We start from the raw sequence: 27,071 nt of genomic DNA on the forward strand, positions 1-27,071 counted from the left end.
GCACCTATTCTTGTTGCCATAGCAAAATCACACTTATACCATGATTGTATATGATTTTTAGTTTTATTGTGTCTAGTTTTTATTTTTGCAACAATTTTGCAGTTGATGATGTCACTCAGTAAGTGTAAAAAAATCACAGGACCTGATTTTAAAAATGGTTTAGAAGAAAGTTACAGTCATTTTTGTGATTTTCATAGGGTATTGTAAAAACATTGTTATCATACTTTAAAATTTTACACGTGTACCAAGTGTTCATAATAATATAAAGGGAGGAAGAGTATGTATTGCCCTTTAAAAACACACTGCATTATCATACAGTACGATAGTACTGTATAGTAGGGACATCGAAGGTGTGGGGGTGATCCGTGATATAATATAACCCAAAAACCTGCCGCAATTTTTCCTCACAATGGCATGACAGTATTGGTTGGGTAAACCAAGCCCAAAAGTGTCTTCAAATTGACCTGAAACGTTTCTGTCAAGTTGCTACAGAAATTTTTTTTAAATTTATTCAACGGAATTTTCTACTGTTTGCCTGCCTGATGCCTTCAGTCAAGCATAGTGGAAAACTGGCTACAGCTACAGCCCTAATTCTTTCGCAGAAACGTTTCCAGCTCACTTAAGAAAAAACCTTTGGTATATTGATAAATATACAATGCTTGCGCTATTGTCTTACATTTTATCCTTCTTTTCCATGGCCATCAGTCAAGGTTCTACTGCTGAGTGTTAATAGATTACAGTATGGCTTCCATCTACCAGTGTATATTGCATCAAACTATTCAAACACACATGGCCGACACACGCATACGTGACTTGCTGTTGATATCAATCAATGAGAACAACTCGCGGCGAACTATATAGCAATGTGTAAATCAATAATATAGTTTATTTAGTAACAATGTTAAACTGAGTTGGGTCATCCAGGTCCCGCTTTACAGATTATTCAGGTCTGATCCCACATGCTAAATTAAATGTGGACATGTTACTACACGTCATAGCATAGTCCTGCTTCTTTTGTGAGCCATGCCCACTTATGTAAATTACGTCTATAGACGTATGGTAGCCATGCCCATTCATCAGTCTGTAGATATGCACGAATCCACGTCCATTATTGTCTGCAGACTTATGTAGAGCCACGCCCACTGATCAGTTGTTATTGTATGAGTCATAGTCTAGTATAATAGTGCTGTGATTAACTTTTTAAAATATTGTTACTGGTTTTGTGAAAAGCAGGCTATTTAGTGGTCATGAGCTTGCAAAAAAACTTCACAAACAAGTATAATGCACAGTAGGGAGATTCACTTCTTATTGTTTTACAGTATTTGGACATTACGTACTACTCCGATCCAGCTTGTTTCAGTACTATTTATTGCAGCACTATACACTGTCCCTACTCTAATTTAAAATTCCAATTTTTTTCGTATACTTGTATTGTTATATCATAGTGCATATCTGAATATTTTAGTATAATTTCAGTAAACTGCAGCATAAGGCTTCGCCATGAAAGAACTGTTGATAGGCATTGATATATCAAAGGGAAGACCTGCAATTGCTTCAAGTGTTTGGTATTACCCACTGTGCTTGTTCATAGGGTGTGTTATTTAACCACCATCACTGTTTCCTTCGTAGCTTCTTACAAAATTGAACGGAGCCTGCTGGTGGTTGGATTAGAGTTGCATCACCTCTGCCAGCTGTGTTGTCAGCAGTACTTGCAGACAAGCTTGTGGATCATGATATCTTATGAGAAACCACCCGCTTTGTTCTCCCGTGCAAGTTTCGTCCTGGTGGTTGCTTACACTGAATCATTGGTGTCTCCTTCACCAACTGGGTCATTGGTAGTATTCTTCACTTTCTTGCCAGTGTCTGTGTTAAAACTGTCTTCACAGTCCTGTTCTTCATCAAGAGAATAGCAGCATCTTCCAAGGTCCTCCACATCTTTGCTAACGTACTGAAAAAAATTAATTGAGTCTGAGTAATGAGCATTTTTAACTGCAATATATTGTGAGCCCTCTGAGCAAGTTAACACATTTTGGTGATGATCACTATTGCATAATATTATAACGCAGTGTGTTTTGAAGAGGCAATTGAGCGTTGGATATTCTCCCTCTAATTATCAAGACACATGTCGTGCGGCCAAGAAAGCCGGCGACCACACCGTGATCAAGACACACGATAGTGTGTCGTGCAGCCCAAGAAGCCGGCGCCACACCGTGAGTATATTAACAGGAAGAAAGAAATCGCAATTTTCACACCTATGTAGCTCTGTGATCCCTTATCCGATTGGAACCAAATTTGTTAGAGACGTGCCGCCCAGTTAGGGGAGTCTACATACCAAATTTGAAGAAAATCGGTTCAGCCATTTCCGAGATACGAGCGAACAAGATTTCGTTTTAATATCTTCGTTTTTTTTCTTCTTCATCTTCTTCATTTCGCACACTTGGCAAAATTCGCCATAAAACACGAATGCGTGCTCAGATTGGGCTGATATTTGGCACACTTAAGGGGCTCATTAAGGCGGATCTCCGTACCAACTTTGGTAGGAATCTGATGAACATTCACGGAGTTATTACTGATTATTTGCGTAAAATAAGGTCGAAGGTCTGTCACGCCTACAGGGTAAACCCCTTGGAGGAATCAGTTGAAAATTGATATGTAGATGGAGCAACCATCGTAGGAGTGCCTTTTTGTGGTTTGAAAGGAATCGGGATAAAGACCATGGAGATATGACACAAAACCCAACCTGTGTCAAAATTACGCGATCGATTTTTATGAATAAAAAAACTATTAGTTTTCGTGTCTACCAGGCAAACTGCTTAGAGCAATGAACTGAAAATCAGTATGTAGCTGGAATAATCATCATATAAAGTTCTTGCAGTAGTACAGAAGAATCGGATTACAAATCACTGAGTTATGATTCAAAAGGCAACTATGTGCAGCAAATGCGAGATCGAGATACTCTAATAGAACAGTCACCCTAATAAAGCATTCAGCTGCATGTATAATTTACACAGTTATATTACATTGCAAGTTATTCTATAGGGAATTCAGCTACAAACAAGTCACCCTGTAGTCAGATCAGCTAGAAGAAAGTACCTAATAGAGAGTTCAGCTACAAAGAAGCCATCATGTAGAGAGTTCAGCTCAAATAAATCACCTGTAGAGAATTCAGCTACAAACAAATTGCCCTGTAGAGAGATCAGCTAGAAGAAGTTACCTTGTAGAGAGTTCAGTTACAAAGAAACAATCATGCAAAGAGTTTAGCTGCAAACAAATCACCCAGTAGAAAGTTCCGCTATGAACAGATCACACTATAGAGAGTTCAGTTAGAAACAAGTCATCCTGTAGAGAGATCAGCTAGAAGAAGTCACATTGTAGAGAGTTCAGTTACAAAGAAACAATCATACAAAGAGTTCAGCTACAAACAAATCACCCTGTAGAGAGTTCAGCTAGAAACAAGTCACCCAGTAGAGAGATCAGCTAGAAACAAGTCACCCTGTAGAGAGTTCAGCTAGAAGAAGTTACATTGTAGAGAGTTCAGCTACAAAGAAACTACCATGTACAGAGTTCAGCTACAAACAAATCACCCTGTAGAAAGATCAGCTAGAAGAAGTTACCTTGTAGAGAGTTTAGCTACAAACAAATCACCCTGTAGAGGATTCAGTTACAAACAAGTCACACTGTAGAGAGTTCAGCTAGAAGAAGTTACATTGTAGAGGGTTCAGCTACAAAGAAACTACCATGTAGAGAGTTCAGCTGCAAACAAATTGCCCTGTAGAGAATTCAGCTACAAACAAATCACCCTGTAGAAAGATCATCTAGAAGAAGTTACCTTGTAGAGAGTTCAGCTACAAACAAATCACCCTGTAGAGAGATCAGCTAGAAGAAGTTAACTTGTAGAGAGTTCAGCTACAACCAAACCATCATTTAGAAAGTTCAGCTTCAAACAAATCACCTGTAGAGAGTTCAGCTACAAACAAATCTCCCTGTAGAGAGATCAGCTAGAAGAAGTTACCTTGTAGGGAGTGAAGCTACAAACAAATCACCCTATTAAAAGATCAGCTAGAAGAAGTCACCTTGTAGAAAGTTCAGTTACAAAGAAACCACCATGTAGAGAGTTCAGCTACAAACTAGCCACCTTGTAGAGACATCAGCTAGAAAAGTTACCTTGTAGAGAGTTCAGCTACAAGGAAACCATTCTGTAAAGAGCTCAGCTGCAAACAAATCACCTGTACAGAATTCAGCTACAAACAAATCACCCTGTAGAGAGATCAGCTAGAAGAAATTACCTTGTAGATAGTTCAGCTACAAACAAATCACCCTGTAGAAAGATCAGTTAGAAGAAGTTACCTTGTAGAGAGTTCAGCTACAAAGAAACCATTCTGTAAAGAGCTCAGCTGCAAACAAATCACCTGTACAGAATTCAGCTACAAACAAATCACCCTGTAGAGAGATCAGCTAGAAGAAATTACTTTGTAGAGAGTTCAGCTACAAAGAAACCACCATGTAGAGAGTTCAGCTGCAAAGAAATCATCCTGTAGAAAATACAGCCACAAACAAATTGTCCTGTAGAAAGATCAGTTAGAAGAATTTACCTTTTAGAGAGTTCAGCTACAAAGAAACCACCCTGTAGAGAGATCAGCTAGAAGAAGTTACCTTGTAGATAGTTCAGCTACAAACAAATCTCCCTGTAGAGAGATCAGCTAGAAGAAATTACCTTGCAGAGAGTTCAGCTACAAAGAAACCATCATGTGGAGAGTTCAGCTGCAAAGAAATCACCACTGCCCAAATTTCAAGGCAATAGCTCTTTCCAATCTGAAGTTAGCAATTGTCAAAGTTGGCAAATTGGATGTGTGTGGAAGGCCCCTTTTCACAAATCCGGTCACATATGTATTATATATATAATTTGTACATTTACTGATAAAATATTTAAAGTACATCTACTTCATCTTTTCTTCTTCCTGTGGTAAAGAAAAAAAACATAGGTTAAAAAAGTCCCAAAGCTGGCCATAGGCCGGCTTTGGGGTATACAAATACAAAAAGAAATGAAATCTAATCCAAAACAGCCAAGCTGTAAAAAAAGTGTGCGGCCCTCAGAAAGGCTATGGTGAAAAAAGATGTGAAATCCAAGGTGGCGGCCAAGAAATGGCTGTGGTGGTAGGTTAATGGTAAAATTTTTAATAACGACAATTCAGGCGAATTTTTGTGCCGCTTCACAAAATTTACCTGAATTGTCATTATTAAAATTTTTACCATTAACCTACCATCACAGCCATTTCTTGGCCGCCACCTTGGATTTCACATCTTTTTTCACCATAGCCTTTCTGAGGGCCGCACACTTTTTTTACAGTTTGGCTGTTTTGGATTAGATTATATTAACAGGAAGAAAGAAAACAGCTTTTTCATACGTGCATAGCTCAATGGCCCCTTCTCCAAAGTACACCATTTTTGCATTATACCTGTCCCCCAGGTAGGGTACACCACACAGCAAATTTGATTAAATTCACAACAGCCATTTACGAGATATGGGCATTCAAAGTTTCATTTTAATTTCTTCATTTTTTTCTTCTTATGCCATACGGGGGTTATGGGGGCTTCGGTTTCTTTTGGCACACTTTACAAAAATTGCTATAAAATGCAAACGTGTAACTCAATTACCTCGATCTTTGGCACGAATGAAGAGCACATAATGGTGGATTTACGTACCAGGTTTGTTGTGAATCTGAGGAATATTCAAGGAATTATGAGCATTTATTCACGTAAAAAAAATCAAACTTCTGTCACGGCTACAGGGTAAACTGAGCATAGAAATAACTTGAAAATTGGTGTGTAGATAGGCTGATTATTGTAGCAGTGCCTTTTGATAGTTTGAATAGCAATAGAGTCATAGCGGCAAAGTCATAAAGCAAAAACCAAGCAAGTGTAAAATCGCAGGATCGAGATACTCTAATAGAGCAGTCACCATGGGGTAGAGAAGGTGTGTAAAAAATGTCAAAAAAAACTTACCAGAGTTCGAACCAGGGACCTCCATACCTAACACCTGCATCCTTAACCACTGAACCACTGCTACCTTGGCTGATCACCTCACTTAATTTCTGCTTTACAAATGAAATTTCTAGTTGAAATCTGCTTATAATCAAACATTTGTACTTTCATAGATCTACCAATAGAAGTACTAGATTGTTCTAGGACATTCTATGTATGTTCTATTAGAAATCCTCAAAAAAATGTGCACTCTATTAGAGTATTGCAATAATATCATGCAATGAAATACATTTATAAGTCTGTATTCAATAATCATCATTGTATCTACATAGAAAAGAAGAAATGTGAGTAAAAACAAACCTCAAAGTCAGCCATAGGCTGGTTTTGGGGCCTTATAATGTACAAAAAAGAAGTGAAATCCACACAAAAACAGCCAAGCTGTGAAAAAATATTGTGGACTTAAAAAGCCTGGGTTAAAAAGGTTGTGAAATCGAAGGTGGCAGCTAAGAAATGTGGCTGCAATGATGTTAATGCTAAAAAAATTAATAATGACTGTGTACATTGTTAAAATTTATTAGCATTAACATCATTGCAGCCATTTCTTGGCCGCCACCTTTGATTTCACAACTTTTTTCACCCAGGCTTTTTAAGGCCGCACCATTTTTTCACAGTTTGGCTGTTTTTGTGTGGATTATTATGAATTCTTGCCCGTACTCATTATTTTTCTGGAAGAAAGCAAATCACACAAAATATTATAGGAGGAAATTTGTAGAGTCTTCCTTTGTTTCAATTAATGACAGAAGATGCATTTAAAAGTAAAATTTATGGAAAACCACTGTTTACAGAAGTGGAGTTCTGAGACACTGCAAACATGTGTATATGATCACAATAAAGGAATAAACTATCAAATAGTAGTGAGCAAAGGATTATATGAAAGCATGAAGAACTCTGTAGAACATCAAGACACACGGTAGTGTGTTGTGCAGCCCAAGAAGCTGGCGCGCCACACCGTGAGTATATTTACAGGAAGAAAGTAAACGCGATTGTCACACCTTTGTAGCTCCGTGATTCCTTATCCAATTAAAACCAAAGTTGCTACAGAAGTGCCGACTAGGTAGGGGAGTCCACATTCCAAATGTGAAGAAAATCGCTCTAGCCATTTCCGAGATACGAGTGGCCAAAGTTTGGGTTTTTTTTCTTCGTTTTTTTTCTTCTACTTCTTTTTGCACACTTTGCAAAATCCGCCATAAAACACGAATGCGTGCTCCAATCGTGCTGAAATTTGGCACACTTAAAGGGCTCATTAAGGCAAATTTCAGTACTAAGTTTGGTAGGAATCTGATGAACATTCATGGAGTTATGACCGATTATTTGCATAAAATAAGGTTGAAGGTGTAAACCGCTTGAAGGAATGAGCTGAAATTTGCTATGTAGATGGAGTAACTATCGTAGGAGTTCCTTGTTGTGGTTTGAAAGGAATCCAGTTAAAGGCCATCGAGATATGGCACAAAACCCAACCTGTGTCACAATTATGTGATCGATTTTTATGAATTAAAAAACTATTAGTTTTCATGCCTACCAGGCAAACCGCTTAGAGCAGTGAGCTGAAAATTGGTGTGTAGCTGGAATAATTATCATAGAAAGTCCTTGCAGTAGTACAGAAGAATCGGATTACAAACCACTGAGTTATGATTCCAAAGCCAACTACGTGTAGCATATGCGAGATCAAGATACTCTAATAGAACAGTCACCCTAATAGAGCATTCAGCTACGTTTATAACTTACTCCATTAAAGAATTATATGACATTGTAAGTTATTCTGTAGGGAGTTCAGCTACAAACAGTCAATCTTATAGACAATTCAGCTACAAGCAAGTCACCCTGTAGAGAGTTCAGCTACAAATATGTTGCTGTAGAGATTCAGAACATTTTATTAGTCACACTGAAGAGAATTCAGCTATAAACAAGTCACCTTGTAGAGAGTTCAGCTACAACAAGTCACTCTGTAGAGAATTCAGCTACAAACAAGTCACTGCGTAAAGGGTTCAGCTACAAAAAAAGCTACCCAGTAGAGAGTTCATCTAGATCAGCTACAAACAAGTTATATACTTTATGCAATATTCAGCTACAAGTAAGTCACTCTGTAGAGAATTCAGCTACAAACAAGTCACTCTGTAGTACAAACAAGTCACTGTGTAGCTGGAGAGTTCAGTAACCAATCAAAAAAACCACTCTGCAGCTATACAAACATGTTATAACTCTATAGAGAAAGTTATAACTCTATAGAGAGATCAGCTAGAAACAATTAGTGATCCAGTAGAGAGATCAGCTACAATACATCACCTTATAGAGCGTTTTGTTACAAAGAAACCACCATGTAGAGAGTTCAGCTGCAAACATATCACCTTGTGGAGAATGCGGCTATGAACAGATCACCCTGTAGAGAGTTCAGCTAGAAAAAGTCATCCTGTAGAGAGATCAGCTAGAAGGATCACCTTGTAGAGAGTTCAACTACAAACAAATCACCCTGCAGATAGTTCAGCTACAAACAAGTCACCCTATAGAGAGATCAGCTAGAAGAAGTTACCTTGTAGAGAGTTCAGCTACAAAGAAACCATAATATAAAGAGTTCAGCTACAAACAAATCACTCTGTAGAAGGTTCAGCTATGAACAGATCGCCCTGTAGAGAGATCAGCTAGAAGAAATTACCTTGTAGAGAGTTCAGGTACAAAGAAACCACCATGTAGAGAGTTCAGCTGCAAACAAATCATCTGTAGAGAGTTCAGCCAGAAACAAGTTCACCCTGTAAAGAGATCAGCTAGAAGCAAGTCACCCCGTAGAGAGAGCAGCTACAAAGAAACCATCCTGTAGAGAGTTCAATTACAAACAGATAACCCTATAGAGAGTTCAGCTAGAAACAAGTCACCATGTAGAGAGATCAGCTAGAAACAAATCATCCAGTGATCAGCTAGAACAAGTCACCCTGTAGAGAGATCAGCTACAAAGAAACCATCCTGTAGAGAGTTCAATTACAAACAGATGTCCCTATAGATAGTTCAACTAGAAACAAGTCACCATGTAGAGAGATCAGCTAGAAACAAGTCACCCTGTAGAGAGATCAGCTACAAAGAAACCATCCTGTAGAGAGTTCAATTACAAACAGATGTCCCTATAGATAGTTCAACTAGAAACAAGTCACCATGTAGAGAGATCGGCTAGAAACAAGATCAGCTAGAAACAAGTCACCCTGTCAGCTACAAAGAAACCATCCTGTAGAGAGTTCAGCTACAATCAAGTTACACTATAGAGAGATCAGCTAGAAACAAATCATCTTGTAGAGAGTCCAGTTGCAAACAAATCACCCTGTAGAGAATTCAGCCACCTTGTAGAGAGTTCAGCTTGAACAAGTCACCTTGTAGAAAGTTCAGCTACAAAGAAATCACCATGTAGAGAGTTCAGCTGCAAACAAATCACCCTGTAGTGAATTCAGCTAGAAACAAATTATCCTGTAGAGAGTTCAGCTAGAAACAAATCACCCTGAAAAGAGTTCAGCTACAAACAATGAGAGTTTCAGCTACAGTTCAGTTATGTAAGAAGTAACCTTATTAACTACAGTATGTGATAATCATCATTCAATGTTAAATATACAAATATTTCATCAGGCAAAAGCTATACACACAATTACCTCCTTTCTTCCACAATTCCTTACAAGTTAAACAGAAGCATCAAAACCATATGGCCAGCTTTGTGGCTTGCAATACAAAAAGAAGTGATATCTAAACCAAAACAACCAAGCTGTAAAAAAAGAGTGCGGCTCCCAAGGTGAAAAAAGATGTGAAATCCAAGGTGGCGGCCAAGAAATGGTTGTGATGGTAGGTTAATGGTAAAAGTTTTAATTATGACAATTCAAGTGAATTTGGTGCTGAATCCTAGTGGAGGAGGCAACACAAATTCACCTGAATTGTTGTAATTAAAATTTTTGCCATTAACCTATCATCACAGCCATTTCTTGGCCGCCACCTTGGATTTCACATCTTTTTTCACCTTGGGGGCCGCACTTTTTTTACAGCTTGTCTGTTTTGGTTTAGATATATAGTGACATAGAAAAAAAATGTGTGGGAAGACTAGTTAAAAACTTTTGGAAGTTTATGCCTTGTTGCACTATACATAGGCGGTAAAGGAGGATGATGTGAACACAGTTAATGAATGGATACCATATCTTAAAGCTAATTCAACTAAAGAAGATACAATTGAGAAGGTCCACCATGCTCTGCACATTGCAATTATCAACAATAGAGTCAGCTTACTTGAAAAACTATTAGATGAAGCAAAAGCAGGTATGTACATACTGTACATTTTATAGTTGTAACATGGGCACGAGTGATTTACCTGATATGTATGCCCAAAGCCCGAGGGCTGAGAGCACACATATAGGCAAATCATGCGTGCCCATGTTACAGCTAATATGTAGCACTTCTGTTTCAGGCTAATTGCCTTGATGCCAATACAATTGTAACCACTGGATTCATTTTATATGTATGCCTGAAAGATTCCATTATGGCTAGGCAGCAAGTAAAGTTATAGCTATGATTGTTATAATAAACAGACAAGTCCTATGGATATCACAGAAAAATTGAGTAGCTAGGGCAAATTTTAAGGAATTTACAAGTGTTTTAATGCTTTTGTGTTGTTTAAAGATTAATCACAATGTACACTAAAGACCTAAAGAGGTAAGCTTTGTTATAGAATGGTTAACTCATGTTGTCCGTAATGTTGCCATGTCCACATTCAAAAATGTGTCAAAATGCTTGTGAATGTACTGTAATACTAGTTCTCACCTTTAAGTAACATTTCCCAACTTGTAGAATGGCAAGAATACTGAAACGCTTTCATTTGAGTGCTTCTTGTGACAATACTTCAATTATTAATTTATTCCCACAATTGATTTCGGTCTGAGCTTGTATAAAACAAACAGAGGGCAGTATCCACATCAAGGCCATACTTGCTTTGATGAAAGCGGCTTGCTCTTTTAGAAGTGCAACCACATTCCCGGGATACATTTCAATGTACACCGGTGTACATTTTGATGTTTCCCGGTAAAGAGATATGTATACATGGCAAATGTATCCTTTGGAATTCCTTTTATCTGAGGTGTCAAAGTGTTACATATCTGTATAAGTCATGTATGTTGCTACAATTTGATCCTACAAACTAATATATATTTCTTTGCTATAAAAAAGACTGTACAATAATGTGGGCAATCTATTAATGCATTAGCATCTTATTATGCATGTACAGCGGAGGCTTCAATGAATTTTTGAGGTTTCCAGAAACTGGTCAAACAATCTCAAGGTATCCGTCACTCTAATAGAGCAGTCAAGCACATACTAATGCAGCATTTTAATGAACTGTTTAAATCACTCTCAAATTCTCTAGCCTAGATAAGCATACTTTGCATGCTAGATTCTTTTTCACATAATTTTAGTTATAATGTTATGTACAGTAGGCCCTAGCATCCCAAAAAAGTCTGGACTGGAACCAGTCAAAATTCCTGGAGCCACCCATGACATATGTTTAATGTAGACAAGTCCATGATAATCTGTTTAATGCTCCATTGAAAGGTTTAACCTTGAACACAACTTATGATTGGCCATATCACTATTGTAATACAAAGGTTGATTTCATTGCATAAAGATATTTATAATTATGTAGCTAAGCAATTTGTATTCTTTCTGTATTTAAAGAGCACTTGACAGTTAATATCAAAATTAATGAATATACAAAGATTTATAAATAATGGTTTTGATAAATTTTACCGTTTTCCTTGGCCTAGTGCTATCAATGCTACATTTTATACTAAGCACATGGGTACTGTATAAAAGGAATAAATAATAATTACCATTATTGTGTTTACAAGTGTTTGTATTTGTAGACCTAACCTTTGAGGAAGTCGAAAATCCCCCGTTGGTGCTGGCTGCATTTATGTTATGTGAAAACTTATTCAGAGAAGAAACCACTGCTCAACCAAATGCAGATGATACTGATGGTTGTCTGAAAAGTGAAGCAGAAACTAAACACCACAAGACCACTTTCCATGCTTTACTTCATTGGAAAGTAGACGTCAATGCCTCTAATCGTGATGAAATTACTGCTTTGCATGTTGCCTGCACCAGAGGAAACATGGTTATGGTGAAAGAACTACTTGAGATGCCCGAAATTAAGGTTGACCAGAAAGACAAGCATGAAAATACACCTGTACATGCAGCTTGTGTTGGTGGTAACAAAGATGTTGTTGAGTCCCTCATTGAACATGGGGCTGACTTTACACTGAAAAATGTTCATAAAATGCTTCCTTTACATGTTGCTGTAGTTGAAAATCACCTAGAAGTGGTGGAAATGATTCTTACCAATGACAGGCTTGTGAAACACAAAGAACATTTCTTGCAAGAAAGAGACGAAGATGGTCATTCTGCATTTCTGCTGGCAGTTAAGGCTGGAGAAGAAACAATGGTACGTGCTCTCCTAGGTGCAGGCCTTGTAACTATAACAGACAAAAACCTGGGTAAAGTCAATGCATTCCATTTGGCTTCTGCAATTAATAAAGAGAAAATCATGCAGATGATATGCAGACCTGACAGTGAGGGCCTTCTGAATGAAAAAGATTCGAAAGGCTGTACTCCTCTTCATTATGCTGCTAAGCATGACCAGTCCGATGCATTAACTTTTCTGATAGAGAGGTGAGGAATACATTATACTTTTGAAGTGATTATTCTTTTAATTAGCCAATTCCTTTCGTCACACTATCATCTTTTGCATACTTGGTGTTTAGCCAATGCAGTATAAATCTTCACTGCTAAGAGAGTCAAAGTAGGTATGACCAATGAGACCAGAACCTCAACACTTTTTGGCTGAATTAAAAACTACTGATTAAGCCAAAACTAAAGGCAGTACTTATAGTATTTGTTTAATGGGAACAGTTGAAAGAAACAACACGTCTTTCACCCAGAACAGCTTCATGTCTAATTCATCCTATTGAGCTCCTCTAAAAATAATTTAGTATATTCTGCTTTGGCTTTGTTTCTCTTCAGAGCTATTTTGAAAAAAAATTCCAAACTAAGGTTAAAAGTTAAACAGTATTGCAAAAGTGCTTTTTGTTTTGATACATTTCTGAAATTTCATTGTTGCTGAATAGTGCATCATGCCACATCAAAAGAAAGAATGACACCAGACTTCACGTTTTCATCTAAACATGTACCCCAACTATTAATTACTGAAAGAAAAGCGGCCATCACGCTTTATTTTCAATTATGTTTCACCATGTTACACAGCGTTAAAAGTGAAGAACAGTAAGAAAAGTGCCTCTGCAGTCACTATGGAAAATACAGGTGATTCCCATACGGAAGCCATCATGTACTACTGCAAATCAACACCTTGTACTGTCAGCTAAGAGAAATGGGACACAAAAAAGGACAAAGGTAAGTCTATGATGCATGCATTTTATGTACTGTTGTATGCCAAAAGGCACCTGTAGGGCTGATACAATATCTAGCAGTACAAAAAAATCAAGCCCATAGCTTTAGCCATTACTGAGTTATACTTGTCTGAAGGTATCAGTAAGTTTAAGTAAGTAAGTCAGTCAGTCAGTCAGTCAGTTAGTCAGTCAGTCAGTCAATCAGTCAGTCAGTCAGTCAGTCAGTCAGTCAGTCAGTCAGTCAGTCAGTCAGTCAGTCAGTCAGTCAGTCAGTCAGGCAGGCAGTAGAAAATTCCACTAAATATAAAATAATTTAATTTTGTAGCAACCTATGGGAAGCATTTTGGGCAATACTGAAGGCACTTTGGGCTTTACTGATACTGCCAAGCAGCCATGAGGTATTATGAGGCTGGTTTCTGGTCAGTATTGTTTGTGAGAAAGTGTAAACCTCCATGATCCCTAATATACTATTGTACTGTAATGATACTGAAAGGAGTGGATAGCTTCACTTACAGCAACCAGATTCTGCTACAAAAAAACTGAGCGTTGTGACCATATTCCTTAGCAACTTATCATGTGGGATAGTGTAACCCTAGGCCCAGTTGTTAAAACAGCAAGGTCAAGATATCAGTGAGACAAACAAACTTGTGTGTCAAAAAAAATATCAATTAAAAAAAATGAAATGAAGGTCCATGTACTAAACAGTAGTGAAATAAAAGACACAACCCTAGGTATATAGTGCAAATCAAGTGTGTGACCAAGTACAGCCAGTGGCGACTCAAGCATGTACAGGAACCAAGAAAATTTTGTTTTCATGCATCCATGGACAGATTGTGCCTAAATGGAAATTAAATGTTTTTGTGGTAGAAACTCCCTTTTAGAAGGGTACCTTCTTATCCAAATTTGAGTTTGATCCACTCAGTCATCAATGAAATACAAAAGTTTGCGTTATGTTCTTCATATTTTCTTTATCCTCATATTACTCTTCTTTTCACAAATTTTAGAGAAAAATCATTATAACTTGCATGTAGAGAGTCCAGTTACAAGTCACATTGTAGAGAGAGTTCAGCCATGTCACAAGTCACTTCGTAGAGAGTTTAGCTACATATATATATTACCTTGTAAAGAGTTCAGCTACGTAACAAGTCACCTTGTAGGCAGTTCAGCTACAAACAAGTCACCCTGTAAAGAGCTCAGTTAAGTTACAAGTTACCCTGTAGAATGTTTATCTACATTACGGGTCACCCTGTCAAGACAAACCAGCCACCCCTGTAGGGAGTTCAGCTACATTACAAGTCACCATGTAGAGAGTTTATCTACATATTTTGCAAGTCACCTTGTAATATAACAGGGGCGGTGGAGCAGGCCAAAGAGTGAGGGGGCCAGGCCAGCTGTAAGTTGAAGACCAAAAAAAAAAAAGGAAAAGGTCACAGCCTGCTGACAATAGCTGCTCTCCACCAATTATACCTCCTCATTTATAACTACACATACGTAGCTAAGTAGCTCGCTACACTGCTTCTCTGAATACTGTGACTGCTCTATTAGAGTATCCAGATCCTGACTGTTATATCAAGACACACGGTAGTGTGTTGTGCGGCCCAAGAAGCCGGCGTGCCACACTGTGAGTACATTAACAGGAAGAAAGTATACGCGATTTTCACACCTTTGTAGCTCCGTGATTCCTTATCCGAATGAAACCAAAGTTGCTACAGAAGTGCCGGCAAGATAGGGGAGCCCACATTCCAAACTTGAAGAAATTGCTCCAGCCATTTCCGAGATATGAGCAGCCAAAGCTTGGGTTTTTTTCCTTCGTTGTTTTCTTCTTCTACTTCTTTTCGCACATTTTACAAAATCTGCCATAAAACATGAATGTGTACTCCAATCAGACTGAAATTTAGCACACTTAAAGGGCTTATTAAGGTGAATCTCAGTACCAAGTTTGGTAGGAATCTGATGAACATTCATGGAGTTATGACCGATTATTTGTGTAAAATAAGGTCAAAGGTCTGTCACGCCTACAGGGTAAACCCCTTGAAGGAATGAGCTGAAAATTGCTATGTAGATGGAGTAACTATCGTAAGAGTGCCTTTTTGTGGTTTAAAATGAATCCAGTTAAAGGCCATCGAGATATGACACAAAACCCAACCTGTGTCACAATTACTTGATCAATTTATGAATAAAAAAACTATTAGTTTTCACACCTACCAGGCAAACCGCTTTGAGCAATGAGCTGAAAATTGGTGTGTAGCTGGAATAATTATTATAGAAAGTCCGAGCAGTAGTACAGAAGAATCGGATTACAAACCACTGAGTTATGATACCAAAGCCAACTACGTGTAGCAAATGCGAGATTGAGATACTCTAATAGAACAGTCACCCTAACAGAGCATTCAGCAATGTTTATAACATACTCCATTATATTACATTGCAAATTATTCTGTGGGGAGTTCAGCTGCAAACAGTTAATCTTATAGACAATTCAACTCAAGCAAGTCACCCTGTAGAGAGTTCAGCTACAACAAGTCACTCTGTAGAGAATTCAGCTACAAACGAGTCGCTGTGTAGAGAGTTCAGTTACAAAAAAATCTACCCAGTAGAGAGTTTATCGAGATCAGCTACAAAAAAGTTATGTTATACAATGTTCAGCAGCAAGTAAGTCACTCTGTAGAGAGTTCAGCTACAAACAAGTCACTCTGTAGTACAAACAAGTCACCATGTAGCTGGAGAGTTCAGCAACCAATCAAAAAAACCACCCTGTAAAGAGTTCGGCTATACAAACAAGTTATTACTCTATAGAGAGATCAGTTAGAAACAAGTCATCCAGTAGAAAGATCAGCTAGAAGACATCACCTAGTAGAGAGTTCAGTTACAAAAAAAAACCACCATGTAGAGAGTTCAGCTGCAAACAAATCACCCTGTAGAGAGTTCAGCTAGAAACAATTCACCCTGTAGAGAGATCAGCTAGAAAAAGTCATCCTGTAGAGAGATCAGCTAGAAGGATTACCTTGTATATAGATAGTTCAGCTACAAACAAGTCGTCCTGTAGAGAGATCAGCTAGAAGCAGTTACCTTGTAGAGAGTTCAGCTACAAAGAAACCATCATATAAATAGTTCAGCTGCAAACAAATCACCCTGTAGGGAGTTCAGCTACAAACAGATCACCCTGTAGAGAGTTCAGCTACAAACAATTCACCCTGTAGAGAGATAAGCTAGAAGAAGTCACCTTGTAGAGAGTTCAGCTACAAAGGAACCACCATGTAGAGAGTTCAGCTGCAAACAAATCTAATTGTAGAGAGTTCAGCTACAAACAAAATACCCTGTAGAGAGATCAGCTAGAAACAAGTCTCCCTGTAGAGAGATCAGCTAGAAGAAGTTACCTTGTAGAGAGTTCAGCTACAAACAAATGATCATGTAGAGAGATCAGCTGCAAATAATCACCCTGTAGAGAGTTCAGCTACGAAAAGATCTGGGACTCAATTCCTAATTAATTCCTAATTGATTTAAATGACTGACTCATTCTCAGTTAATGTTTCTAATTATTATAATACTGTACATGTATGATTTTTTTCCTGAGCACATCAGCAATGCTGGTTGCTCAGTAATAATAATAAATAAATAAAGATCACCCTGTAGAGAATTCAGCTACGAACAGATCACCCTGTAGAGTTCAGCTAGAAACAAGTCACCCTGCAGAGAGATCAGTTAGAAACAAGTCATCCTGTAGAGAGACCAGCTAGAAGAAGTCATTTTGTGTGTAAAGAATTCAGCTACAAAAAAATTACCTTGTAGAGAGATCAGCTAGAAAAAGTCACCTTGTAGAGAGTTCAGCTACAAAGAAACCACCATGTAGAGAGTTCAGCTGCAAACAAATCATCCTGCAGAGAGTTCACCTAGAAACAAATAACCCTGAAAAGAGTTCGGCTACAAACAATGAGAGTTTCAGCTACAGTTCAGTTATGTAAGAAGTCACCTTATTAACTACAGTATGTGATAATCATTCAGTGTTAAATATACAAATATTTAATTAGACAAAAGCTATACACACAATTACTTCTTTTGTTCCACAATTCCTGCAGTAAAGAAAAAAAAACAAGTTAAAAGGAAGCACCAAAGCCAGTTTATGGCCAGCTTTGTGGCTTGCAATGCAAAAAGAAGTAATATCTAAACCAAAACAGCCAAGCTGTAAAAAAGAGTGCAGCCCCCAAAAAGGCTAAGGTGGAAAAAGATGTGAAATCCAAGGTGGCGGCCAAGAAACGGCTGTGGTGATAGGTTAATGGCAAAAATTTTAATTACGACAATTCAGGTGAATTTGGTGCCAAATCCTAGTGGAGGAGGCAACGAAAATTCACCTGAATTGTCATAATTAAAATTTTTGCCATTAACCTACCATCACAGCCGTTTCTTGGCCGCCACCTTGGATTTCACATCCTTTCACCTTGGCCTTTTTGGGGGCCGCACTCTTTTTTACAGCTTGGCTGTTTTGGTTTAGAGTAGAGCATCTCGATCTTTTCTTGCAAACAGTGCCCCATAAAAGTGGGGGGACCATGGCCCCCCTTGCCCCCCTGTCTCCACCGCCTATGTAATGTAACAATTCACCCTATTAGAATGTGATAATTTGCAAAATTATAAGCAGCAAATAATTCATGTAGTTAAACACAAAATTAGTCACACAAATCTAAAAAAGTCTCTGTAGTAAAGAAAGAAGACGAGTAAAAGGAAGCACCAAAGCTGGCCTATGGCCAGTTTGGGCCTGCAATTACAAAACGAAGCTATACCAAAACAGCCACACTGTGAAAAAAAGGTGTGTCCCCCAAAAAATTGGAGTGAAAAAGTTATGAAATCAAAGATGGCAGCCAAGAAATGGCTGCACTAATGCTAATCCCAATCATTTTTAATAATCCTGATGCAAATCATTTTCAGTGATCATGGTGAACATTAAAATAATTGGTATTAGCTAGCAGTTTCAGGTGATTTGTAGTAAAGAGAAGTAGAACGAGTGTCTTGTCATTCTACGTATTTGAAATAAGTATTTCCTTGACTGATAAATTGAGTTTGCTGTACTTAATTTGAGAAACACTTGGCAGCAGCTCATCGGGCTCTTCCAAAAAGGTTTCCATGGAATCCTTTCAACCACTGGTTCTGCCCCTGTTAGATAGACAGACGATAGATAGATAGATAGATAGATAGACAGACAGACAGACAGACAGATAGATAGACAGACAGACAGACAGACAGACAGACAGACAGATAGATAGATAGATAGATAGATAGATAGATAGATAGATAGACAGATAGATACTGTTGTTGTAGCTTAAATAGTTTGCTTTTGTAATTTTAGTTGCTTGTAAGTAGTTCTCTGGTTCTTATTTTCAATCTAAGTGAATGATTTTCTGTATCGACACTTTACTTAAAGGAGCATATTTACAGATGTCACAAAATGTGGTACTGTAAATGGAGTAGATAGTGTAGCTGCAGCTATAAAATGGTCTCATGGTCCGACCACATCCCTATATGATCAGAACATGTTACCATATCCTTAAGAGTCAGAGCACGCCATGATCATGCCCCTTAATCTATTGCATAGCTCATTTAAGAGAAGCAAGGAAGTCACAGCCACACATGTATAACATACCTATTATAAAAAAGTTAACAAACTAGTACAATTGATTGTCATACAGTATGGTAGTACTGTATACTAGAGGTTTGGGTTTTTCTGGCCAAAAATATCACCCAAAAGCTGGTTTCACAATTCCTGGCACCTTGGCAGTATTGGTTAGGTCTAATCCAAAACAGCCAAGTTGTAAAAAAGGGTGCGGCCCCCAGATATGAAATCCAATTTGGTGGCCAAGAAATGGCTGTGATGGTAGGTAAATGGCAAACATTTCATAGTAACAATAATTCAGGTGAATTTGTACTGCCTCCTCCAAGTTTCACTAGGACTTGGCAACAAATTCACCTGAATTGTCATTATTAAAATTTTTGTCATTTACCAACTATCACAGTCATTTCTTGGCTGTCAACTTAGATTTCACATCTTTTTTCACAATGGCTTTTTGGGGACCACACCCTTTTTTACAGCTTGGCTATTTGGATTAGATATCACTTCTTTTTGTATTTGTAAACTCAAAGCAGGCCAACTTTGGGGCTTCTTTTACCTGTCTTTTTTCTTTACTACAGTAAAGAGAAACGAGATGTAAAGCAGTTGTGGATTTAAGCATACATTTTTTTATAATTGCACAAACGTTTATGTAAATGAACTTTTCTCAACAGGCCAACAGTATGTAACTATCCAACCTGTTACAGTTTTGGACAGTTAATCTTTGTTACAAATTACTATGTAACTAGTTAAGTTACTTATAACTTAGTTACAAAAGTAGCCGAACTCTCCACAGGTGAGTTGTTTGTAGCTGAGTGCTCTACTGGGTGACCTGTTTGAAGCTGAATTCTGTACTGGGTGACTAGCTTATAGCTGAACTTTCTACAGGGTGATTTGTTTGTAGCTGAACTCTCTATAGGTAACTTGTTTAGCTGACTTCTCTACTGCATGACGTCCTTGTAGTTGAACTTTTTCCACATGATGAATTCACTACAGTGTGACTTTTTCCACATGATGAATTCACTACAGTGTGACTTTTGTGGTCGAACTCTACTGGGTGACTTCTTTGTAGCTGAAGGGTGATTTGCTTGTAGCTGAACTCCCTATAGGGTGATTTGTTTGTAGCTGAACTCTCTACTGGATGATTTGTTTGTAGCTGAACTCTCAACAAGATGGCTTGTTTGTAGCTGAACTCTCTACAGGTTGACCTGTTTGTAGCTGAACTTTACAGGCGACTTAAATTATTTCTAGCTGATCTCTCTATAAGATGGCTTGTTTGTAGCTGAACTCTCCATGCGATGATTTTTTTTGTAGCTGAACTCTCTACAGTGTACCTAAACTCTCTACTGGATGACTTGTTTGTAGCTAAACTCTCTACAAGTAACTTGTTTGTAGTTGAATCCTCTACTGGGTGACTTGCTTGTAGCTGAACTCTAAACAGGATGATTGGTTTGTAGTTGAACTCTACAAGGTGATTTTTTTTGTAGATGAATTCTCTACTGGATGACTTGTTTGTAGCTAAACTCTCTACAGGTAACTTGTTTGTCCTATACTGGGTGATTTGCTTGTAGTTGAACTTTCCACAGGATGATTGGTTTGTAGCTGAACTCTACAGAGTGACTTTTTTGTAGATGAATTCTCTACAGTGTGACATTTTTGTAGCCGAACTCTCTACTGGGCGACTTGTTTGTAGCTGAACTCTCTAGAGGGTGATTTGTTTGTAGCTGAACTCTCTGCAGGCGACTTGTTTCTAGCTGATCTCTTTAGAGGGTGACTTGTTTTGTAGCTAAACTCTCTATATGTAGTGGAACTCTTTACAGATGACTGTTTGTAGCTAAACGCTCCACATTTGTAGCTCAACTCTCTACTAGGTGACTTGTTTGTCTCACCAGATAACTTGTTTGTAGCTAAACTCTCAGCTACAGGGTTACTTATATGTAGTTGAACTCCTGACAGTGTGACCTGTTTGTAGTTGAATTCTCCATGCAGGCAGCATCCATGCAGTTTAATAGAACAGTCACTCTAATACAACAGTCATGTATGATATAGTCACAAGTTACATTGTAACTAGCTGTGCTACAACAAAAACTAAACAAACTAGTATTTTAAAAATTGTTAATTTAAAAATGAAGTAGGGATCTATGCAATAAAAAGTAGTGAAACAAGAGATGAATGATGGTATTACAGCATAGCTTGGTGGGAAAGTCCCCAGTTTGGCACATCAGCTATAACAATTATTTTGTTCAATGCCAAAGTAGGGACTTTCCCACTGAGCTATGCTGTAATATCATCATTCATCTCTTATTTCACTACTTTTTATTGCATAGATCCCTACTTCATTTTTAAATTCACAATTTTTAAAATATAGCTTAGAGCTAATTTTAATAATTATTTTTCAAGGCTGAAAATTTTGCAGACAGCTAAGCAACTGCAAAACCCATGAAAAAAAATGACGTCCCTCAAAAATTTGTATGTGTACGGTAATAAGTTTTGTTTGTATCAATAATAGTGTTTATTATTGTCAAGAATAGAATATGAGGCATGGTAAAGTGTCGGTATAAGGACGCTATCACTACTATATAAATGAAAATATGAGGGTTACAGTCATGGAGTGCAGTGATCCAGTTATCAACTCTGCATGCATAGCATGTTCTGGGGCATGCCCACAAGGAAATTAAAAAAAAAAATTTTTTGTAACTGGAAGCTAATGGTAGACTATAAGATGGACAATCATACTATTAATAGTGTATGAAATTAAACCTCAAGGGGGAAAGCAGTTTTCATATACCTCTGCCCCTGCCCTAACCCTGAGCAAGAGTATATAATAGAAACCAAGAGTGTCAAACAGTGTATTAGCCCGTGATTAATGATTGCATAAAAAGTAACACGGATATTTCAGTAGTTGTTTGTTTATGCGAAATGGTAATTTGAAATGCGTATGTGGCAACAGGTATTTGTTTGCCAGTTTTCCGTGTTATTCAACCAGGTATTCAACAGTTATTGTACAAAAAAGTGTAGTAAGGACTCAAGACAACTCTAGCTTGCTAAAACAATGGTTGCACAAATGAACCGCGTTGTCATACCTTCAGGGATCTGCTTGGCAGTACCAGAACTTTAACATTAGCCAATTCCCTTTAACGCTATCATGTTTTCACTTGGTTTAGTGGCCAAATTGGGCTAAACACAGCAACCCTTAATGGAAATGAAAACAAACAATTACTGAAATATCCGTGTTACTTTATGCAATCATTAACCACGGGGTAATACACCTGTTCGATACTCTTGGTTTCTGTTATATACTCTTGCCCTGAATAATATATTTTTAGTGTCTACATAATTTTTGAACTGATATAAATATGTGATGCCCTTGAAAGTTTCTTGGAAGCTATACAATCCAAGTATCTATTTATCATTTATAGATCAGATAATATAGAACAAAAGGACAGTGATAAAATGACACCACTTTTAGCAGCTGTAACTTCTGGCAATATTAAGGCAACTCAGATACTTATTGAGAGTGGTGCTGATGTGACAGTTACTGGTCAACATAATAAGAATGTTATCCACTTTGCTGTTGATCATGGTGCAGTGGAGCTGCTCAAGGTTAGAATGCCAATATAACTCACTATATCATTCTGAAGCTTGACTAGACTTGGGAGTTCATATGTATGGGGGACCATACACTCCTGCTATTCTGTAGCTGTGACCACTATTATTATGTATGTGACATACAATAGGCCTGTGATATTGAGAGACTCTGGCTGATGTGTAAGTAATAGGGATTTGAACACTCCTCTCACTTTTAGTGACATTAAAAAGCCCAATAATGCTTCCCTATGGTTTCTTAGTTGGATTTTTACAATAATTTTTAATATAAACAATACTCAAAATTGAGTGCATTTGAAGTTATCGAAAGATTATGCAGCATTGTCTTATTTACCACTCCACCTATAGCTTACCCGAAAGTAAGAAATTGCATTTTTTTTAGAAATCTTTATAAGGAATAGCAGAAAAACTCAGTAATTACCCCAGCCGCCCAAAATTAGCCTTAGCTTATAATACTCTGATTATATTTAGCTCTTATTTCACATGTCCGCACAAATTGATTTTGGTTAATCCGGTCACAAATATGAATCACAGTTTGTGTTTTACTTTCTCCATGTACTGTATATCTGCATGTTGATTATGTATTGGAAGCCAAAAAGCAATGCGGTTGCTGTGATGTAAATGTGTATTGTCATTTCCAGGTACACTGTATGCAAGCATTAGCAGTATACTGCTTCATTGATTTCATAGCAGTTGTATCTAATCTACGTTTCTTTAGATATTTCTGGATCATGATGTGGCCATGAAATTGATTAATGGAAGAGATGACCAAGGAATGACCCCCTTGCATAAGGCTTGCATACTAGGACATTGCAAGTAAGTCATTGTGTTTGTAGCATGATTGTATGCAATTCCATTGTTAATTAGCATGCCTCAGGGCAGATAATCCATAAAAATAGCACATGCACACACTGTGCATCATACACATCTATAAGTAATATGCAGTTCTAACTACAAGTGCAGCAATTCCTAAGACTGTACTTGTATACAGGCTACATGTAGTTGAAAATCTGACGTTAAAAAAATACTTTAAATTGGAAATTTAAAACTGTAGAATAAAGAAAATGCCCACCTGCATTATCATTTTATTTCTAGGACTCTGACTAGTGAAGTTCTGCACTTCTGCTTATAGAAACTTACAGCTTTGTTTTGAAATTAGTTGAGTGAAAAGTCCTTTCTCACAGTGTCTATTTTTCAAATTTTCCTGAGGGGGCATGCCCCCAGACCCCCATAGTTAGAGCATGTGCATGCTGTGTGTGCTCCGCACACATCAGTATGGTCCAACAGCCACCATGCACATCATAACCTGACCACTTCAAAAATTGCTGCTTTGCCACTGTATGTTGCTTAGCCAATTATAAAAAAATGTTTGGATGCTTGTAGAGGCTTATTGAGTATACAATATCTACTCCCAGTTATGAGGATCAAATCCAGGATCTCACAAGGAAATTCTTTGCAATAGAGTAATAGTGGGAATGCAGTGTAGAATCTTTGAAAAACAGGGGCATATGCTGTCATTTTAGCAGCAATTGAAAGCACGCATTTCAACCCAAAACATCAAGTTTGTAAATAAAAGTTAACACACCATATAAGGAAGACGAAGCCATCCAATATTAAAGGAAAAGATTTTATAGGTATATACATATCAACCCTAGTTGGTCATGGTCAGTGTTGGGAGTAACGCGCTACTTATGTAACGCGTTACGTAATATTATTACTTTTGTGGTGACTAAGTAATATAACGAAATATGCTATAAAAACAGGTAATATAACTCAAGTTACTTTACTTACAAATGTAACGCGTTACCTAAGTAATATAGTTACTGTAACAAATCTAATATTACATAATATTATTACTACAAGTAACGAAGTTACTAATCTCGTTAGTAATCCACTAAGTAACGCCTAGCCACAGCGAAGTAATGAAGCCTACTGAATGAAGCTTATTCACCAGCTTCTTAATTATAACTAAGATTTGCACATTGTCCAACAACACAATTATGTCACGTGATAAGGTGGTAGTATCACACGTGACAGCTTAAGGCTGGGACACAAAGTAATATAATATGAAATATTATTATAGTTACTTTTTTTTATGAGAAATATGTAACTGTAACTAAATAGTTCAGTTGCAAGTAATATGTAATAATTATGTAACTAGTTACTTTTAAAGTAACTTGCCCAACACTGGTCATGGTACATTTTAATGCACCATTGCCTTAATGTGGTACCACCAGTTTCTTTTTATAATAGTTCATGCCAAAATTGATTACCGTATAGTAAAAAACTTTGGCAGTAAAAAAACTTTGGCGCATTTGGTGAATAGCGTTCAATTTGACAAAGTTTTTTTTGCCAATTATTTTAGATGAGCACATTGAGTACCTGAGATGAAGCCACCACGCAATAAAGATTGAGCTGACTTTGGAGATCTTCCTAAGAATGTGTCCCACAGTTGTAAGTACTCCTTGGGATAGCATTTCAAACCGGCTTCTTGTCGTTATCCTTACATACCGTACAGTAAAAATTTTGGCTGTAAAAACTTTGGGGAATATTATTTCAATTGCCAAAGTTTTTTTCCACTAATTTTTTCAACAGAGGGGTTTCGTCACACTTTTTTACCATCAAAGTTTTTTACTATACGGTATGGATATCAATTCTAATGATCAAATATGATTTTTATCACAACCGTCATTTTTATTGCCAAGAAAAGCAGCTCATAACAGAAATATTGTGTATATCCTTGCTATTCTATGAGTTGGGAAATATCTGATTGAAGTGAGTACCAGTGCCATAGCTTATCTAACACACAGATGCATTATTTTTCATTAACATCATTGCAGCCATTTCTTGGTCACCACCTTTGATTTCCCTTTTTTTTTCACCCAAGCTTATAAAGGCAGCACTATTTTTTCACAGCTTGGCTGTTTTATGTGGATTTCACTTCTTTGTGTACTCCCAAACTAGCCTATGGCTGACTTTGGGGTTTGTTTTTACTCACATTTCTTCTTACCTATACAGACACAATGATGATTACTGAAGACAGACCAGGGGCATAGCCAAGGGTAGGCATGGGCGGGAATTTGCCCAACCATCACAGTTTCTTGCCCAACCATCACAAACTTTTGCCCAACCATCACAAGTAGCTTAAGATTCACGCGAGGATTCACAGCAGCACACAAAACAACCCTACTATAATACTGTAAAGCGTAAACGTGTACCTCATTTGTTGAATCGTGATTTCGAAGAAGGATGGTGTATCACGTAATCCATTATGCAGAAAATCCCTTGGGAAGTCCCTATAATTACACTTCATGTAGACGCACGTGCCACACTCCTTAGCGCGGTTTAAATTCGAAATTTAAAATAGAGTCAAAGTGTGGTACACTATAGTTGTGGTACTGTATCTCTAAGTCACAGTGAGTGATAATCGTCAGTAGGATTCAGTGTGGATGGTGCTGGCAGCAAAAGATTTGGTTTCAGTGGACTTGTCAAGCGTATTTTTTTGATAAGGAAAGTATCGTATAGCCTATCACATGCAATGGCACACAGTTACTGGAGCAGCTACCCGAGGGAGCTTGTGTGTCGTGGCTACACTTGGTGAGTTAGCTAGCGCACACATACCAAAGAAACTCGCAGGTTGACAATGGGCTACACAAGTGTCAACTGCTCGCAAGTATAACATTACCTCTGGGCGGTACTGTATGTGTGTTTTATTAGAAGTTCTCAAAAAATGTGTGCACTATTAGACTATTACAATAAAACATGCAATACAATTACAAGTCTGTCTCAGGGGCGTAGCCAGCCAATATTCGATGGTTGGGCATAACACCAACTTAACTACACACACAAGAAACACGCTCACTTTCATGTGAGACATTATTCAAAGAAAAATATTAAAAGTGTATGCACACAAGGCCTACAGCTACCTATGCTATAGTGTAAACAAATGCTGCTTCCATGCATACAAACATTTACTAGCTATATGGTTGGTAGATAATCTGCATTCACCGACAATCGTCGTAGCCGAGCATCACGTGACATTAAATTGCTGAACCTACAAGAACAATGTAAACAGTTCATCACATATTTACTACAATCAACTGGCAGCATAGCTTACAGACCAACCACCACAGCGATATGTAATGCTTTTTCAACTAAATGCCACATAGCCCCAAATGAAGGCCTGGGCACTAATTTATGAACTATAATGAATCTCAGCATGGCAAGAAAGCTTCGTCTCAGACTTATAATGTACATTTTGCATGAATTTGGTGTAAACCACAACTCGGTTAATCAGTACAAATTGTGTACGTGACACTTTATAATGACTTGACCTTTTCTCCATTTCCAGCTCCATTTGCATATGCCATTATTGTTATCTCGAAGAGTACGTTTTCCTGTTTTCTTTCATCAGC

At 37.7% G+C, this 27,071-nt stretch overlaps 1 protein-coding gene across 1 annotated transcript in view; it reads left to right on the forward strand.

Annotated features, from left to right (window-relative positions):
• Positions 1-27,071, forward strand: part of LOC136242265 (ankyrin-1-like) — a 57,569-nt gene that overhangs the window by 22,503 nt on the left and 7,995 nt on the right. Inside the window, exons 3-6 of the mRNA XM_066033679.1 lie at positions 10,155-10,320; positions 11,916-12,720; positions 22,470-22,653; positions 23,375-23,472. Coding sequence (XP_065889751.1) covers positions 10,155-10,320; positions 11,916-12,720; positions 22,470-22,653; positions 23,375-23,472 — 1,253 coding nt within the window. The remainder of the gene's footprint in view (positions 1-10,154; positions 10,321-11,915; positions 12,721-22,469; positions 22,654-23,374; positions 23,473-27,071) is intronic.

The sequence above is a fragment of the Dysidea avara genome, chromosome 13 (genome assembly GCF_963678975.1).
Source record: "Dysidea avara chromosome 13, odDysAvar1.4, whole genome shotgun sequence".
NCBI classification, from domain to species: Eukaryota; Metazoa; Porifera; class Demospongiae; order Dictyoceratida; family Dysideidae; genus Dysidea; species Dysidea avara.